The sequence below is a fragment of the Bombus terrestris genome, chromosome 10, assembly GCF_910591885.1.
Source record: "Bombus terrestris chromosome 10, iyBomTerr1.2, whole genome shotgun sequence".
Classification (NCBI taxonomy): domain Eukaryota; kingdom Metazoa; phylum Arthropoda; class Insecta; order Hymenoptera; family Apidae; genus Bombus; species Bombus terrestris.
The window spans coordinates 16,294,743-16,313,996 of NC_063278.1; the positions used below are offsets into that span (position 1 = coordinate 16,294,743).

Sequence of the window (19,254 nt, forward strand, 5' to 3'; positions counted from 1 at the left end):
GACCTCGATATACAGGCAAGCATCGCGCTGCCATGCATAACGACCATGTGAAAATATATTCGATCTTAGGTAATACCGGCAATCTTGGGCAAATTTACCTTAACTAAGAAAAATTGCGTATAATAAGTAACAATATAAAAAACGATCGTAGTAAATGAAACAAAGTAATTATAAGTAAATACGTATAAAAATTGACGAAGGTATTGGAATAGTGGTAGACATCTGTTACGAATGTATCGTGTCGTTGCCTGACTTTTTAATGACGCGGACAGAAAAGTAAAAGCTCGCTTGGACGACGCGACACTAAAAATTTCTAACGTTTCATACAGTTTCGCGAGGACCGCTATTTCGAAAGCGTTGTAACTCTACTTTCCCTTGTTTCGAGATATCAAAATGCTTGCGTTTAATGATTAAAAGCTCCTGATAAGATCTACTTTGTCCAGTTTCTAAGCGACTAAATTCGTTATACAAGTAGCTCTTGAGGATCAAGTAGAGCAATATCTTTTTTCAGGATCGCGAACGAATGTACACCACTTTAAAAATTAGCGAATTCTACGAGTCGTGAAATTTTCATTGTTCGAAACTTATGATTCGCGCTTTAATCTATGCTTTTGCTTACAAGAGCAGGAAAAACGAGATACCGTTGTTTAATTTCAATACCATTTGTTTTCGATTAATTCCTAGACTGTTCGCAGACAGGTCACAAATTACAGAAACCTGGGCTTGCACCAATTTCAAGATAAATGATTATGCAAAACCATCTATTAACGAAACTTCAACCGACGAATATTTTAAGATTTAAATCGTAAATTGTTCATAAATAAAATGTTCATATTAAAGTGTACGCAAATTTTTGGTCTTCTCAACTTCTTTTTCCAAGTATGGACTTTCATCACTTTCGAAATAAACGGTCTATATCTGTATTATAACGATGGCAGCTATTAGAACTAAAGACTAGACGAAAGCTAGTAACATCGGCTTATCGATTATTAAGAGGAAACGTTGCTACAATCAGCAAAGTCAAAAAGACGATAGTCTGTCGATTGCCAATCTTTCTTTAATATATCTTTAGATTTTTACGAACATGGAGAAGAGAATAGAACCTAAATAGAAATTTGTTCCGTCTATTCGATATTAAAACGACTACTCCGTTTTACATGTTTTATATATTTTTGCATTCTGTGCATTTTTACGCCTTTTAAATTCCCCACCAAACGCGAAAAACTTTGCGGTATAATAGTAAATCGATACACCATAATAATCAAAAAATTAATTATCCTATATTATACATAAATTGTATTTTATTCTATCGATTTGTAACAAACGCAAAGGCAAGCGTAAAACATACGAGCTTGGTTGATCTTATCGAATCGATTAAATCGAGGAAATAAATTCAAAGGATGTCTGATGACTTGAAACATTCCAATATAGATACATATGAATAAAATATACACGTATTTCATACATATACGTAATACATTTCTGTAACGATATAGAACCAATATACGCGTCGTTGTAACATCCGTTTCATTTTATCAGAAATTAATCTTAACATAATGATCTTCGTAATCTTATGAAAGTTCCCTGTCAAAGCTAATTTGAGTTAATAGTTAAATTCCAGCCGTGTGTTTATAATTAGAAAAAATGAAGTTAAAAGAAGCGTTTACCTCGCTTATCGTTAAATGTACAATAAACATTTTTCCTTCGAAGTTGATTTTTTGAACCTCCGGCCAGCGGAAATGGTGTGTTTTACGGGATCCTTGAAACGTTAGGATTCCACAATGATTAATGCCGAGATATAATTGCGCACCTTTTTGGTCCTGAAAAAGAAAAGAAAAGGACACTTTTACTACGGCGTATATGTATCTTATTTATACATATAAAATTTAATATCTAATAAAATCTAATCTCGTATATGTACGTAATGTTTTAGATTACTTTTAGTATTGCTTTTTTAATTTTAGATTATCTCTTCAACTGCTATTTGCTATATTTGGCGAGTGACGACTCGCAAAGGCTCGTGAAAGTTGAGGTACGACAGTTGGCGATATTCGATCGATAAGAAGGAAAATTATTCCATAGAAATGCGAGTCTCTTAAAAATAAATAAAACGGCGAGTACGACGTCAAACAGACAAAGAGATATCGTAAACAGATATAGAGACGAAGATGAAATTGAATTCGATCCTTAGAGTAGGCGTCCTTGTACTCTCAGAGCTCGTGATAGACACGCTGTTATTAAGTAAATTAAAGAAAAACAGCAAATAAATGCCATACATAATTGTTTGGATGACGGAATTTCCGAATAACAGAGCACGCGTCTTCTCTTATACTCGTATGATATAATATAAATGTATTTTTTCAATTATTTCTGCATTCTCTATATCCTGTTTGCTGCTAAATCGAATAAATCAATTAATACATTCAGCTACATTGAACTACTTTCTGTTTGTGCCTCTAATTCCGTCAACACTTTCAAATAAGAGAGATATATTCATCGCCACTTCCACCTTTACCTTTCCTTTTCAGCATCGGCATTTACAATTTTAATAACATTTATTCAAATTTCAAAACTGTCCCGCATAATATAAGATCTAGATCCTGGTGTTTCCTTATCGCTAATTTATAGAAACTATTGGTATATTTACTTTCCAATCCCATTAAACGAATTATGTCAACAATTCACAAGGCAACAGACACATACGCTACATACATTACGCACATTCAACACACACATTACGCATACCCTAAACACACGCTAGATGCATAATACACACGCACAAAAGATACAAGTCCGATGGTGTAACGTGAGTTAATTCACTGCCGATGGTACACTTTTCATTCAAAGTGCGATAAAACATCAACAAAAAAAAGTTGTACATCAACTTTTTACAGGTCATTGTAAAGGGGAGACTTCAAAGTTATCTGGGAACGTATCTCCAAAAAAACTTTTTTGATTTCGCAGAGTTGTTTGAATTTGTTGAATTTTCGAAAGGAAAAAGTATCTTTGCTTTCTCAGCCGTTGTACACGTTGTAAAAACAACTGTGAAACATATGAACACAGAGGATCGTGAAAGAGGAAGCTTCGCGTGGTTAAGCTAGTCCAGGCGGATCCTTGTACGACTTTATTTTTCCCCAAAGTCACGACGGTTCAAACATGGAGAATTTTTCATCGAAAATTTAGCGATCCTTTAATTTTGCATGCCAGTGTATTGCGTCGGTCGACAACCAGGCAGGCAACTGATTTAAATTCTTTTCTACGTCTTGCACTTCCAACGCTCTACAAAAAATAGTAAATAAGAAATAAAAAATAACAGATAGTTGCAATCCGTTCCCAGGGTATTTACATATTTCATCGTAAAATAAATATTTTATTTATACCGAACTTGAGAGCATACAAACAAAATAGTAATATGTACACTGAACGACGTTTTCAGATATTTTCAGAGTATAAAGCTCGTAGAAATATTTTGTTCTTTTCTTATTAGTTCGAATTTATTTAAAAATTGACCAACTTTGATTCGTATAGATTCTTGCACACAGAAAAATGTATTTAAAATTAAATACGAATGTAAGAAAGGCTGTCCTACGGGACATGGTCAACCAAATAGAAAGCGATGCTGTGTGCAAAGATAGATGAAAAACGTAGAATAAAGCTTTTCGTCCGAAGTTTGGTTCTCGGGAAAGTCGAGTTTGAGAATTTACCAAGTATACTTGAACGTGGCTAATTTCCAAGGCTAATTCATGGAAATTTATCATGCGTGTATACTAGATCAATTTTTAACTAATTATCCTTAGATTTTACTTGTTGAAGATGAAATCTTACGCGGGAAAGTGACATCGCACGTTTTTATTTATCCTCGCGTGTAGAGTAACCTCCTACCGATTGATCGCTCATACCCGGTTGGGAAATTTACTAAAGCTTTTTACTTTACAATCAATTCTCGCATTGGGAATTTTGAGCAAGTTTCTCTGGCGTGGCGCAGTGACATGGCTAATTATTTATAATAAGTTTATTTCTAGTTGAATCTAGTGCTTGAGTCTAATGGATGGTGTTTTCTTAGCCTGCGGATCTGCTCCGACATATTAAATAATTTAGTAATTAGGGGGTTTCCATGTTTGTTAACTCTTTTGATATATCTATTACTACATTTGGTTATTTCTTCTTTGACTGTGGATACATTGAGGTCGCGATGTATTGCTTCGTTGGTAACATACCACGATGCATCTATTAGGGATCTTAGAGTTTTAATTTACTAAACCTTGAATAAAAAAATATTATTCTAAGTTTCCAGCTTATCTTCCCACGTAAGATCGTCCCCTAAGCGGTCGACACATTACGCGCAACGCATCCTGCGTAAGGTGTTGATCGATCGATAATTTCTCTGTTGTATCGCTAATCTTCTATTAAAAAGGTCGCCGGTCTTTATCAAGACGAGTGATATTATTACTCCAGAGATACAATTTTGCTAACGATAAAACTCGAATTTCGTCTTCAGCCTCTTCTGATCAGCAGCAATGAGCCACAGCAGCAGTGAGCCACAGCAGCAACGAGCCATATAAACAAAATAGAGACAATGCAAGCTAAAATTCTTAGAACAATAGTAAACGCCTCATGGTACGTTAGAAACGAGGACATACGGAGAGACCTGGAAATACCAACGGTCAAGGAAGAAATTAGCAGGTACGCAGAAAAATACAAAGAAAGAATAGCGACACATTCAAACCGGCTAGCTGCGGAAACGTTCAAAACCATAAACATGGACAGAAGGCTAAAAAGGAGACACCCAGCAGACCTCACAAAGGATATAACCTGACAAACAAGAAGATGGTATCCCGCTGGAGGTAGTCACCCACGTGATAATCAAACAGTTAAAAAATTCTACCAAATGTCCAAATTGGACAAATTGAGAATGAAAAGAATTGAATAATAATTTTAAAAAAGCCTCTTCTGGATTGTTTGGAGGAGATTTGTCTGCCTGACAGGCAATGGCTCTTTTTACATCCTATCAGTCATATGGCGTTATCACCTTATTGCCTCCTTCCTTATATCCATCTAAACTCTTTTCCTTGTCGATCTGTCTTTTCTTATATATCTACCTCCCCTCTTATCCACTTTATTATATTGCACTCCATTATATATTCTGTCTCTAAAACTACGGCAACTTTTGATTATACGTAATAAATTACAGTTATTATACGGCAACTTGTATAACCAAGATCGATCACTTCAAAGGAAAGAAAACACCTTAACTACAAAATATATAAAGATGCAGAATCTCGAGACAACGACTACCGACCGGCTTGCTACCTTTACCTGTTATCAGAGCGATCTTTTCCCTTAATTCCTTCAATCTGGTAACGTTGGCCATAACTTAGAAGCTGCGGTAACAGCTGCGCTCTACGTTTTATCAAATTCTACGCTTCAATCTGTTTTACGTCTTTTGAAACGAGCGCGATCTATATAGATATATGCGCTGTGGCTGATCAAGCTATAGCTATATACGATCGATTTGTAACATCAATCCACATCAGAGACCAGGCCACACACCGCGGACAAGATGATAGCCAGACGTCTGCACATTCTTGGCGCGTATGCTCGATAGTCTTAAGGACCCATCATGGTTTTGGTATTTTCATAGTTAAGGTTCTTCAGACCAAACAAGTATCTTTTATTTTAACTGCCTCTTTTACATTTATTGTTTACTACGGGTTGACCCGGGAAAGTTACTTTTCCTCACATTGGGTATCTTCCACTAGCAACTTTCTCTCGAGGGCGGCTAAAATCCTTCCTGGTCCACCAATCTTCTTATTATCCAATCGGAAGCGGTGTCTACTGCCCTCACTTTCCTAAACAAAATTGTCATCAACAAATCCGATGGTCCCGTGTCCTTAGACACACCCACCCCCAGCTTTCCTCAGACACAGTACCGTCAGTACAACTTCATTTATTCTATATCCTTAGAATATGTTTACCGGTTTCTACCCTCAGACCAGTCGCGTACTTGATCAGTGTATACTCAATTGTGAATATTAAGTGAAAAATAGAGTTTAATAAAAAACAACAAAGTTAATAGTTGTGTTACGGCTCAGCTATTTTGTTTTCATCATATAACCCTCAAGTTTACATGACAGATTCGTGCGAAGTTGCGACGAGACGACCAATATCGAGCATGAGAAATTTTTTATCATTCCTTTTTTGTCTGCATTCAATTTCGTTCTTCCGTGCGTGTGGAAAACGATCGCGATAGTACGACCAATCGTATAATTGCATAGAATTGTGTATAATTGCGAATAATTGCATCTAGGTACGACATCGTATTTTAGTACTGGTACCATCTTAACTTTATCCGCTGCGTCAACCAAATTATCGTCATTACGTTTGTACATTCAGCATCCAATAGCGCTACTTAGATAGGTGCGTTTTTCAAAACTTTGCTTTTCTAGTTAGACCATGTTAGAACGTAAAATGGTTGTTAATACAGGTAGTACGCCATGCAGCTACTTTCCTACGTATGTTTTCTAGAATACTGTACGAGTGATTTTATGCAAGAACCGTTCCAACAAAATTATGTCCCGACACCGATACGAAAAACTGGACGATAGCAAAACTCTCCTAATACGTTTACACTTGTGATATTCGGCTGTCGGTGTAACATCAAACCAAATGTCAATCCACATCAGAGACCAGGCCACACACCTAGGGCAAGATGGCATCCAGATGTCTACGCATCCTTACTGCGTACCCTCAATAGTCTTAAGGACCCAACATGAATTTTTTTACTTGATACAAAATTTACAATCAATTCTCGTTGAGAATTTTCAGTAACTTCATTTGGCGTGATACAACGACATAGTTTATTATAGTTTATATTGTTGATTCTAGTTGGATCTAATGATTCAATCGAAAGGGTATTTTCTTTTTAGTCTGCGGATCTGGTCCGTTGTGTCAAGTAGTTGGGTGACTAATGGGTCGTGGTGGTTGTTGACTCTTGCGTTATATCTGCTTCTGAACTTGTATATTTCTTCTTTGACTGTGGGTATCTTGAGGTCGCGATGGATCGTTTCGTTGGTAACATACCAGGGTGCGTTTATTAGGGATCTTAGCGTTTTCGATTGGAAGCGTTGGAGTATTTCAATGTTGGAGTTACTTGCTGTTCCCCATAGTTGGATTCCGTAGGTCCAGACAGGCTTTATTACGGTCTTGTAGCGCGTAATTTTGTTCTGCATGCTTAGGTTGGAGCGACGGCCAATGAGCCAATACAGTTTTTTGGGTTTGTCCTTCAGTTGTTTCGATCTGTCTGTGACGTGTTGTTTCCACGTTAATCTCCTGTCCAGAGTCAACCCATCATAAATCCTGGCATTTTCATGGTTAAGGTCTTTCAGACCAAATACAAGCATCTTCTATTTCCAGTGTTCTTTACATTTTGTTTACTACGAGAAGATACGGAAGGTTCTTATGCTCCAATCGAAAGCAATGTCTATCGTCCTCACTTTCCTAATTAAAATTGTCCTTAACGAATCAGCTCATCTCGTGGCCTTAGACCCACCCCTAGCTTTCCTCCGCCACAACATCATCACAAAATACTACACAGTCTCTATCTTTAGAATAGTCGACATCTTTTTACCGAGTTTCTACCCTTAGACTAGTCGCGTACTTAACATATCAGTGTAACTAGGTTTTACATAAAGTTGTTGGAGTGAGTTGTGATTTATGTGTGTTAATTCAGTGTGTATTCCATTGTGATTGCTGAATTCATAATAAAGTTTAATAAAAGCAAATTCGACAGTCGCGTTACGACTCAGCTATTTTATTTTATCATCCAACCCTCAAGTTTATGTCACATCAGCCTCGTCTTTATCTGTTATATACCTCATAAAAGATAGCGGATGAAAGAAAGTTTAACCGCAGGCGGTAGAAAAAGATCTAATCTAATCTGATCTGATCTGATCTGATCTAATTTAATGCGAAAGTTGTATATATGTGGACAAGTTGTATATCTAGACGAACAAATTTCTTAACAACTTTAAACTTTCTTTCTACTGCCGTATGCGTGTATTTGTTGACCGACTAGATACCAATGAGTCTCCTTCGCTTCCTATCGATTACAATTAAAGAAGAAAGTTTAAAAATTACGAGGATAAGATGCGTTACACAGGAAGACACAATTGGAAGGAAAAGATTATTTTTCATTCTGGTCTTACCTTGACAGGGTGTGGGTCAACGGCATACGTGTCCAATTGCGACGCTAATCTAAGAAAGTGAGTTTCCGCTTGCTCCGGGGTGAATCCCTTCAATTCTGTTTGATGCAGTTTCATAGCTTTCTCCTCGATAGCTTCCGTTTGTTTAAGCAGTAATTTGTGCTCGGAAATGTAATTTCCTTCGTGTAGTTTAGGATCATAATCTCCTATTTCACCTAAAATCACAAATTATCGTTAAAACGTTTAGTTCACAGACTGTGTTTACTTATGTAACTATTGTAACGTCATAAGATACGTAAGGAGATAATTCGATAATACGCCAGCTATCGCACCAGTGGTTTTCACGAAAAAAAAGCATCGGAAGTAAAATTATCGCTACGTACTTCAAGCTTCGGAATACGACACGCTTGGGATGTCCGAGCAACAATGATGAACGAAGAACTTGAGAAGCGAAAACTAAACACGATAACGCCCGGACGAATGGCCAGCGATCGGGCAAGTGCTTGACTATGTATCCGGAGAGGCGACTTTCCCAGAATTGCTGCACATTATCCGCATCGAGAGTGAGAGAAGTAGACAGTGCGAACGAGACGGATTAGAAATTCGTATTTTTCTTTCGTTCCTTCGTATCATTTCGATCGTGCGGATCTCGATAATCCGACCAAGGTTACCTCGCGATAGTACGATAAAAAATACAAAAATTATTTTCCTTATTCCAGTAATTCGATTACGTCGACGTGGATCATAGATAACGCCGAAGCCTATCTCGAGTCAGCAATTCCAGCAACTGATGGGAATAAATCGTGGCCACGTATGCAGACGCTATTGTAATAACTTTTTTAGCTGCTCTATACTATAGTATGTACTCTGATTTAGGTATCTTATACAATTTGGAATATCACGTGGGTTCTGTAGATTTTCGTACTTGACAATTTTCCACGAATGCATAAAAATCCGCAGCCTAGTTACGAGTGACTTCCGATAACACTATCAGGGAGAAGACGAAGGATTTCCCCGGCAGTAATTCGCAAGGGGTCCCGGGGCACTCCTACCAATCGTCAGGACGACCACCGTGAAGGTTTTAGCCGGAACGAATCCGACATTACCCGGCGCACTTTTCCCGGAGGGCGCGGGGCGCCTATGAAGGTTTTCCCCACGAAAAAAAACCTAGTTACAAGTATCGCTTAATCTTATTATTATATCTTAGTGTGTCCGGAGAGAAAGTATCGTTGGAATTCTCGAATTGTACGTATCGTCGTGACAGGATCGGCGAGAGTCCCGTCGTCGGTCATCGATGATTCAACAGTGGGGACATTCGCTACTCTTCCTCGTAAATCTGTTGGTCAACATTCATACAATATACATAGAATATATCGCTTGTTTCTAATTCTTCGGGCAAACCTGAGGAACAGCACGTTTACGAAACGTTGGCGCAAGGTACAACGTATAACACGATCGATCCGGGGAAAGCTCTGAATCTGGAGTACGCGTAATACTTCACGTTCGGTAACGAATAATAAAAAGTTTCAGTGTTCCTACAAGCCAAAATTTTTTCTTTTTTAATTTACAAGTACTTTACGATCAATTCTCGCATTGAGAATTTTGAGTAAGTTTCTCTGGCGTGGCGCAGTGACATGGCTAATTATTTATAATAAGTTTATTTCTAGCTGAATCTAGTGCTTGGGTCTAACTTCCAACCCTTTACAAAAAATAGTAAATAAGAAATAAAAAATAGCAGATAATTGTAATCCTTTCCTATGGTATTTACATATTTCATCGTAAAATAAATATTTTATTTATACCGAACTTGAGAGCATACAAACAAAATAGTAATACGTACACTGAACGACATTTTCAGATATTTTCAGAGTATAAGGCTCGTAGAAATATTTTGTTCTTTTCTTATTTGTTCGAATCTATTTAAAGAATTGACCAATTTTGATTCGTATAGATTCTTGCACACAGAAAAATTTATTTCAAATTAAATATAAATGTAAGAAAGGCTGTCCTGCGGGACATGGTCAACCAACTAGCAAGTGATGCTGTGTGCAAAGATAGATGAAAAATGTAGAATAAAGCTTTTCGTCCGAAGTTTGGTTCTCGAGAAAGTCGAGTTTGAGAATCTACCAAGTATACTTGAACGTGGCTAATTTCCAAGGCTAATTCATGGAAATTTATCATGCGTGTATACTAGATCAATTTTTAGCTAATCATCCTCAGATTTTACTTGTTGAAGATGAAATCTTACGCGGAGAAGTGACATCGCACGTTTTTATTTATCCTCTCGTGTAGAGTAACCTCCTACCGATTGATCGCTCATACCCGGTTGGGAAATTTACTGAACCTTTTTACTTTACAATCAATTCTCGCATTGGGAATTTTGAGCAAGTTTCTCTGGCGTGGCGCAGTGACATGGATAATTATTTATAATAAGTTTATTTCTAGCTGAATCTAGTGCTTGGGTCTAACGGATGGTGTTTTCTTAGCCTGCGGATCTGCTTCGACGTATTAAGTAATTTAGTAATTAGGGGGTTTCCGTATTTGTTAACTCTTTTGATATATCTATTACTACATTTGGTTATTTCTTCTTTGACTGTGGATACATCGAGGTCGCGATGTATTGCTTCGTTGGTAACATACCAGAGTGTATCTATTAGAAATCTTAGCGTTTTCGATTGGAAGCGTTGAAGTATTTCAATGTTGGAATTACTTGCTGTCCCCCATAGTTGGATTCCGTAGGTCCAGACAGGTTTTATTATGGTCTTATAGAGTGTAATTTTGCTCTGCGTGATTAGGTTGGAACGTCGGCCAATGAGCCAGTAGAATTTTTTAAGTTTAGCCTTGAGTTGCTTCGATTTGTCTATGATGTTTTGTTTCCATGTTAGTCTGCTGTCCAGAGTCATGCCCAGGTATCTGACTGAATCCTTGTTAGGAATTGTTATACTGTTAATGGTCACCTGAGGGCAGGTTTGTTTTCGCAGCGTGAAGGTTACATGTGTGGATTTGTTTTCGTTAATTTTGAAGCCCCATTTGTAAAACCACTTTTCCGTAGAGTCGGGACATCGCTGGAGAGTGGAGGAACAAGCCAAAATGAAATGAGAACGAAGAATGAAAAAGACTGTGACGCACTGTGATTCTCAAACCTAATGTCACCAACCTTGTAGAGAAGAAAGCTACGACACATCCTATGGCCACGAGGAGCCTATACTTTGCAAGAAGAACTTTTTGTTTCGTGCGTCCGCGAATGTGTCTAATTTCATACTTTGTCTCTCTGTGTCTCGGTGTGTTTTCACGCGTTCTTTGAATTTCCCCGTAGCTTTTCAACGATCAAGAACGCTCTTACGTTTCGCTCCAAGTTCTAGTAAGTTCTTGAATTTTCTTCGATTATCGTTCTTAAAACATTCCTATATAAATCGTTGATTTATACGATCATTGGCTTTCTTGATCTTTGAGTCTTTCATCGCCTGAACGAAATCTCACGAACCAAAGACGCGTGTGACATACAGAGCGACACGGAAATACGTGGTCAAACTTTGCTACCGCATTCCGGTCTTCCTAAAGATTAAAAAAGATCGTATAAACATAGATGCGGAAGCTTTTGCTTCCCGAGATATAAACGCTTTTTGCCTACGACGGGGCTAAAATTCACTTAACACGTTGACTGCCACGACACCCGTATTCGGGTGACATCAAAGTTTCCGGTAGGGTCGCGTCACCCATATTCGGGTGTCGCTTATTTGACTACTTGCGAAGGATCGTCGTAGGTATTTGAAAAGACATTCCATAATAATAAAACTGTTGAATCGTTATAAAAGTAATACGAAAATGGTTTATTAAAAAATTATTTAGAATGTAAAACTTTGAAGCATTCTATACATAGCTGAGACTGATCGAGACAATTTGGACAATAAGTTGCTGTTTCCTTCAAATTCTTTTGTGCCTTTGTTCGGTCCATTCGACGTCTTTAGTTTGCATACGCGTGTAATGCTTCTTCCGGAATCATTTTTCTGACTCGGTCGAAGACAAGGATTTTTTGTATTTTCAGACAACCCTAATAATTTTGCAACTAATAATTGTCTAAATATTGTAATATTTATATTCTTCGTTGTTGCAATTTTGTAAAATTATTAAAAACGATTTTATCACGAGCGACGATAATCCGGTTTTTCAGCGGATATCCAAAGCGTGAACGTAGTACACGTTATTGTGAAAATCAAAGTTTTACGATGCTCTCGTAAATAAAAATTCAAAGCAATTAAATTATCGGAATATCGGCAAGATTACGATCGGATATAGAATTAGTCGAAATATCGATCGTAAGAGACAACTGAAAGTCATGCTTTAGCCGCAAGGCAACACGAATAACAGATAAACGAATAAAACGTCCTACTTAGTTTCCATTGCAACTATCACTTTACATCGCTGTTTCATCCTATGCCGAATCGGTCAGGTTGGAAGCAACAAGTCGCGAACGTGCGAGCAGTGTGACAAAAATATGCAGTGGGTGATAGCTCTATCTACTATAAATTATCGAAAATCGATACTTGAAACTTGAAAGTTACAGAGCATCTAAAAATAAGATAATCAAATTATAGAGCAAGACCGTAATAAAATTTGTTTGGACCTACGGAATCCAACTATGGGGAACAGCAAGTAATTCCAACATTGAAATACTCCAACGCTTCCAATCGAAAACGCTAAGATCCCTAATAAATGCACCCTGGTATATTACCAACGAAACGATCCACCGCGACCTCAAGATACCCACAATCAAAGAAGAAATATACAAGTTCAGAAGCAGATATAACGCAAGAGTCAACAACCACCACAACCCATTAGTCAGCCAACTACTTGACACGACGGACCAGATCCGCAGACTAAAAAGAAAATACCCTTTAGATTGAATCCTTAGATCCTGCTAGAACCAACAATATAAACTATTATAAATCATGTCATTGTATCACGCTAAATGAAGTTACTGAAAATTCTCAACGAGAATTGATTGTAAATATTCTAACAAATAAAAAAAGAATATTATAGAGCATCTTAGATACAATTTTGTTGCATCTGCATCGTGCTTTGTTGAAAGCACGCCTAGATTATATTCTTCTCTAAATTTTTGCTGAACCGAAACTACACAGAGCGAGTCGTGTTTTTCGCTTATAATTTTCTCACAGCCCTGTCCTTACTTTTTCGCTTCTTTAAATACGATTAGGAAAGTGTGCGTAGGATTTGGAAACCTTGGGAAAATTTGGGATATTTGGAATACTAATTGGAGAATTTTATGGACAGAGTATGCAAAATATTGGAAGTGAAATACTCGTTATAAATGTTAATAGGTATAATGAATTGCTATTCAAGTTCTACTTCGATACTTGTACGGTATAAGAAATAAATTTGCATAAAAATCCACAGTCCAATAATTATTAAAACATATTATCATTTCATTTAATAGATGTTCTCTAACTTATAAGTGTAAGAAAATGAAACGTTATCGTAACGTTCCTAAACATGTACATTTGAATATTTAAATATGCAATGAAGCATATGTAACGTAATACAGTCTGACATAAGCTACTAGTATTATATGTACACGAATCTAGTACGACAAAATTTTACAGTAACATACTATAAAATAAATACGTAACAAAGATCCATGTAACAGAGAATTCTGTTTCCAAGCAAAAGAAACACAAACGGTCTTACAGTTTATTTAATGCAATTTACTTAAAAACTGCTGTAACTTATACAAATGTTAATTTATCGCTCTGTTCCCGTTGTTTTCAGTTTGAATATTCCTCCTTACAAGAAACGAGTACCAAACGGAAGTGACATTTCCAGATGAATCGTTTTGTAAGTTACATCGTTCACAACGTTACGATGTTCCAACGACACTCTTCCGTGATTTAATTCATCCTTGTTCCATCGAAAGATCCAAATCGACGGCTAGGACACAGCCGTAACGATACGTTTTATTCCAGTATTTATTAGAACGAAGTCGCAAGTAATTAATGACGACAATGACCAACAAGTTGTTTGTGAAGAAAAATATATATTTCGAGCGAAAACTTCTTAACCAGAGCTCTCTTAATTCGATGTGCTACAGACTCTTTTTCCGTAAATCTCAAACACCTAACACGCTTCTTGTTTTCAACGTTACATCGCTAGAACCATACTATTTCTATACCTTCAACTCATTTTCAAGCAGAATCAGCTATAGACCATTCTGCCGGTTGATATTCAAATATTCGCGTCAAAATCACTCGATAATAACTTTTTATTTAATAAAGTCGTATCGAATATAAGATCTACTCACTTTGCACGATGCATGCGGCGAGCAGCGCTGCTTCACCCGGACTGCAATATAGTCGGCCATGAAGAAGGTCTCTCTTAAGCTGCTGGTAAACCTGATACCTAGTTATTTCTTCTTTCAACCTCAGAGGATCCGGTGGATAAAATTTCACACGAAAACTGAACAGAATCGGATCCATGTCTAGAACATATTCGCAATAAAGAGAACGTATTTTACTTGTTATATACTAAAAAAAGAATCGTCGTTGTTAATAAATTTTGCCCCTATGAAATAACTGCAGTATACAGATCTGACTTTCAAATCACAGACTTTTCTACCATTTTCGTCGCCTTTCGCAATTCCGTTATCTTGTTTAACAAAATTATGCATCGACGACGATGGTTAATTTCAACAAACTACTATTATGCATTCGTTTATTACAGGAAGACAAATTAGATAATTGCAAATCGCAATAATTGCGAAATTCTTACGCAAGAGTCTTTGTTATTGTAATTTTTCCGCACGAGTATTCCTCTTTAACGCGTTAGTTGGTTAGTTTCCCGAGAAAAAATGCCGTGTTACGCGATTCCGTATTGTACGAAATAAAAGATCAGTGGAAAAATGACGCCTTGGTTCCAACAATCGACAAGTGTATAATATTTTTTTCAACGAGAAAAACATGCTTTTTTTCAGAATAAGCTTCATGGAGCCGTGGTTAGCGTGGCTTCTAAACGACTCGTACTATATATACAGGGTGGTTGGTAACTGGCAGTACAAGCGGAAAAGGGGTGATTCTACGCGAAAAAAGAAGTCGAAAATATAGAATAAAAATTGTTCGTTTGAGGCTTTGTTTTCGAGAAAATCGACTTTGAATTTTCGCTCGGTATGCGTGTACTTTATGGCGTGGAGCCATATTAAATCAATTGTCTATTCTGAAAAAATCACAAGATGCGAGCAATTGAAAGAAAAGATTATTGTAGCCTTTTATACTTTAAAACGATCGAATACGTTAGAAAGTGTTCATAGAAATTTAATTAGAAGAGCAGAAGTATGTGTTCGACAGAATGGGCAACATTTTCAGCAATTTTTGTAATAATAAACTTTATGATTACTTCATATTATTTCATTATGTATTCCTAATTTTCTGTTACGGCAAAAACAAACTTAAACTGCGACAATATCCATTGAGACAACGATCTACAGTGAGATCCGTTGTAACGAGACGTGATAAAGTGCACGCGTACCGAGCGAAAATTCACAGTCGATTTTCTCGAAAACAAAGCCTCAAACGAACAATTTTTATTCTATATTTTCGACTTCTTTTTTCGCGTAGAATCACCCCCTTTTCGCTTGTACCACCAGTTACCAACCACCCTGTATATGCTATATTATATAATAATCTTTTTATAGAGTCGAACGATTTACGGAGATTTCAATGTCACGTTCCTTTTTTAGATCGTTGCATTTCTTTATTCATAGTAAAATAGAAGGTGTTTATACGATTTCAACGACCTTTAGCACAAGCAATGGCATCCGTTTCACACATCGATGCAACGTCGAAATCATCGCGCAACTAAAGCTCGTGCACATCCGCATCGATCGTACCACGTGCTCTAACGAGCCTACAGCTGCGTCTCGTAATATTGCGCCTATATTAGTCGTTGTACTTGGTTTATACGTAGGCGTTTGTAAAGCCTAAGAATGCGAAGAAAGCAAAAAGCGAAATGGCAAGGAACACGAATAATAATAAACATTAGTAAGAAACTAGAGACCACGTACGTCAAGTGGTGTTATATCGTTTGAGTAGTTCTCTTTGACATTACAAATATTTATTATAAATATTTCAATTATTTAACACGTCGATTAGATGGTATACGGTCAAACAGTATATTCATATTAAGAGAAGGATTATGCTTGATTAGGTTTCATAAACCACCGATTAATATTTCATGTAAAAAGAACAAACTTTGGAAAAAATTTTATCGTCGTTTTATAATACGTGCAAAAGACGTTTTTCATTATTAATACACCATGTTAATCGTGAATCGTGAAACGAATAATTATTATAGGAAAGGTGGAACTAGTCTGATTGCCAAAAGTCGGAATCGGCATGATAGGCATGATCGCCACGTTAACCCCTGTTTACCGGTTGAATACCTCGCATATTACGAAAGTAAGACGCGTTAAAAATTAATTAATCAATTAATCAGTTAGTTGATTAATTAGGTAGATCGAACGTTAGTCTGACATTAGCGGGCATAGCGTATAGAGAATTCTCGTCGAGCATAAATTTCCGCATGATATAAGATTCCGCAAATGCGCATAAACGATAATACAATTTGCTCCGATATTATTTACCGATGAGATAAGTTTTACGAATTATGGAAAGTAAATGCGGCTAATATACGATATTGGTTTGTGGTAAATCCACGGATATTATCAATTAACGAAACTGATGAAACAAGTTAATAATCAACGACGATAATCGGTATATATTTCATTAACGGAACGCTTACTGGCATAAAATACGAAAATTTTATACGGGACAGCCTTGGCAGGTTACTAGAAGATGGCAACGTTATACACCTATGTAGAGAGTAAAAGTTGATATCGCGAAAAAAAAATATTTGAGATATTTTAAAAGAGCCAAAAAGGTTGAGCGAGCGAGAAGGAGAGAGAGAGAGAGAGAGAGAGAGAGAGACAGACAGACAGACAGACAGACAGACAGAGAGAGAGAGAGAGACTATGGTAAATTGTCAAATGAAATTTCTTACTTTCTTTCCTAAGACCAAATTCTTCTGTTTATTTGGACGAATAGGAGTAATACGATACGTATTAGGTCACTAGAGAGTTTGAAAGTTTCATGTGACATCGACCCACGACGATCGACTACAGAAAGAAGAAAAAACACAGCAATCGAAACCTTGGCCACAGCTGTGCATTGTTATACACGATCGAATTTACGTGCTATCTTTTGCAGAAATTCTCGTATCGAAACCTTGCAGAGTTTATTTCACCCCGCTTAATTCATTTAATTCCTAAAATATGTATTTTCAGATCAGTCTACAGGAATCTATTTTTCATTTCATTTCTCATATTTGAATTTCTTCTCGCGCGTGACTCTTTTGTTTACGTAACTTCAATTATTTATCGAAATCAAATCGTGTTTGACAAATACCAGCCTTTTGCGAATAAATTACGTGCAAAACATTTAGTCTAACGATATATCTTTCGCTAATATTTTTGCTATATTTTAACAGTGTGGAAAAATTATGGTACTAAAATATTAAGAATTTTTACAAGACACGCAATAAAACATTTAAGTAACAATCACCTTAAACATTCAAGCAATGCAATAGAGTTCCAAGTACTAACCTTTTACTTGCTTAATCGCTGTTTTTGCCAGATCTAACCAATGCTGAAACAGATTCATTTAATACGGTTAATTAAATATTATTTGTCACATGAGTTGTTTCATTTTAGTAATATTAAATACAAATCAAATATAATTCTACGATCTAACAAGTGATTAACGGATTATTTTAATGAATAACGAATGAATTTTCAACGTCCAATTTTTGTTCGATTATTGGCTTACACGAATAACAAAATTGTTATTATTGTGTCACGTATTAGCAACTACATATATCTTTGTAAATACGTATTTTCTCGTATACGTAATTGACGGAAAATCAAGACTACTTGGCGATGAGTTATCGTATGTACAGGACTCGATCGTATTCCATAAATACGAACTTGGCAAAAGACAGCGCGAGTGAAAGAGGTCCGAAAGAGGTCGAGACTCGATGAGAAAACAACATAGCGGTCAGAGAATGTTGACGCAGCGACGCAACTTCTTATCGACTAGAGCTGTTACCGATGTGATTCCTGTGAGCCTTCTCTCACCAAAAACAACACCACAGGCGATACAATTTGCAGCATATTTGCTTATTTAGCGACATTCGTTTATTAACTTATTTTCTCCCTCTATTATACATTTATCCGTATATACGTTTAAACGTGATTTAAACTATGTCGTGTTTGGTCTGACTTTAATCAGGAAAATTTTACCAACGTACCAATGAAATTTTTATTAACAGAGATTTGAAGTAACAAGATTTCACGCAGCCCTGCGACCCTCTCGAACGTCCGAGGTTCCAAAGTGTCAGGTCACGGGGACAGGGACAAAATGTCCTCCAAAATTTATCTCGTATCGCGTTGTGGCTATGGAAGAAAACAACCGCAACGTATTGTGATATTTCTACAATACCAGAATACGTTGTAGCCATTTTCCTTGTAATCCGTTGTAACCAATCACGGCACGAATTTCGCGCGTTACGACATATTTCTCTTCTCTCGTCAGACATTGGACAGCAATGTTTTTTTCTTAGATAAATCAGTTTCGCATCGCTATATGTAATAAACGGGAGTATAAATAACTCGTTCTATTTTTAAGACACAGAAAAATATTTGAAAGAAAAGTTGTTTGATTCCGAGAGAATTATTACGCGATGCAGAATACTTTCTTCCTGGATGGACGTGTTTACGATGTATTTTTGAACATCTGCGATCGTAATCCTTCGATCAAAATGAATTCGAATCTCACGGTCGTTCAAGGTCGCTCAAAGTCACAAACGTAACGACGAGCGAAAAATAAAAATTGGTTCTAAATGTTTCTGAAGAAAATGTATTCTCGGCTTTATCGACGATCGTTCGATCGATGGCTGATTCACCTGGCCTCTATCACGTGCTTATCACGAC

General features: G+C 36.8%; 1 protein-coding gene across 9 annotated transcripts in view; it reads right to left on the minus strand.

Moving 5' to 3' along the window:
* Positions 1–19,254, minus strand: part of LOC100648757 (FERM domain-containing protein 5) — a 69,439-nt gene that overhangs the window by 35,181 nt on the left and 15,004 nt on the right. For 7 of the 9 annotated variants that reach the window (XR_007225445.1, XM_048409347.1, XM_048409349.1 and 4 more), the window contains exons 3-6: positions 17,869–17,911; positions 14,518–14,694; positions 8,205–8,416; positions 1,668–1,820 (exon numbers count right to left, since the gene is read on the minus strand). Coding sequence is in view for 8 of the 9 variants with exons in the window: in XM_048409347.1 (XP_048265304.1) it covers positions 1,668–1,820; positions 8,205–8,416; positions 14,518–14,694; positions 17,869–17,911 (585 nt within the window). In the remaining variant the exon portion in view is untranslated. Of the gene's footprint in view, positions 1–1,667; positions 1,821–8,204; positions 8,417–14,517; positions 14,695–17,267; positions 17,382–17,868; positions 17,912–19,254 lie in introns of those variants that run through there. The other 2 variants (XM_048409351.1, XM_048409350.1) reach the window with 2 other exon arrangements.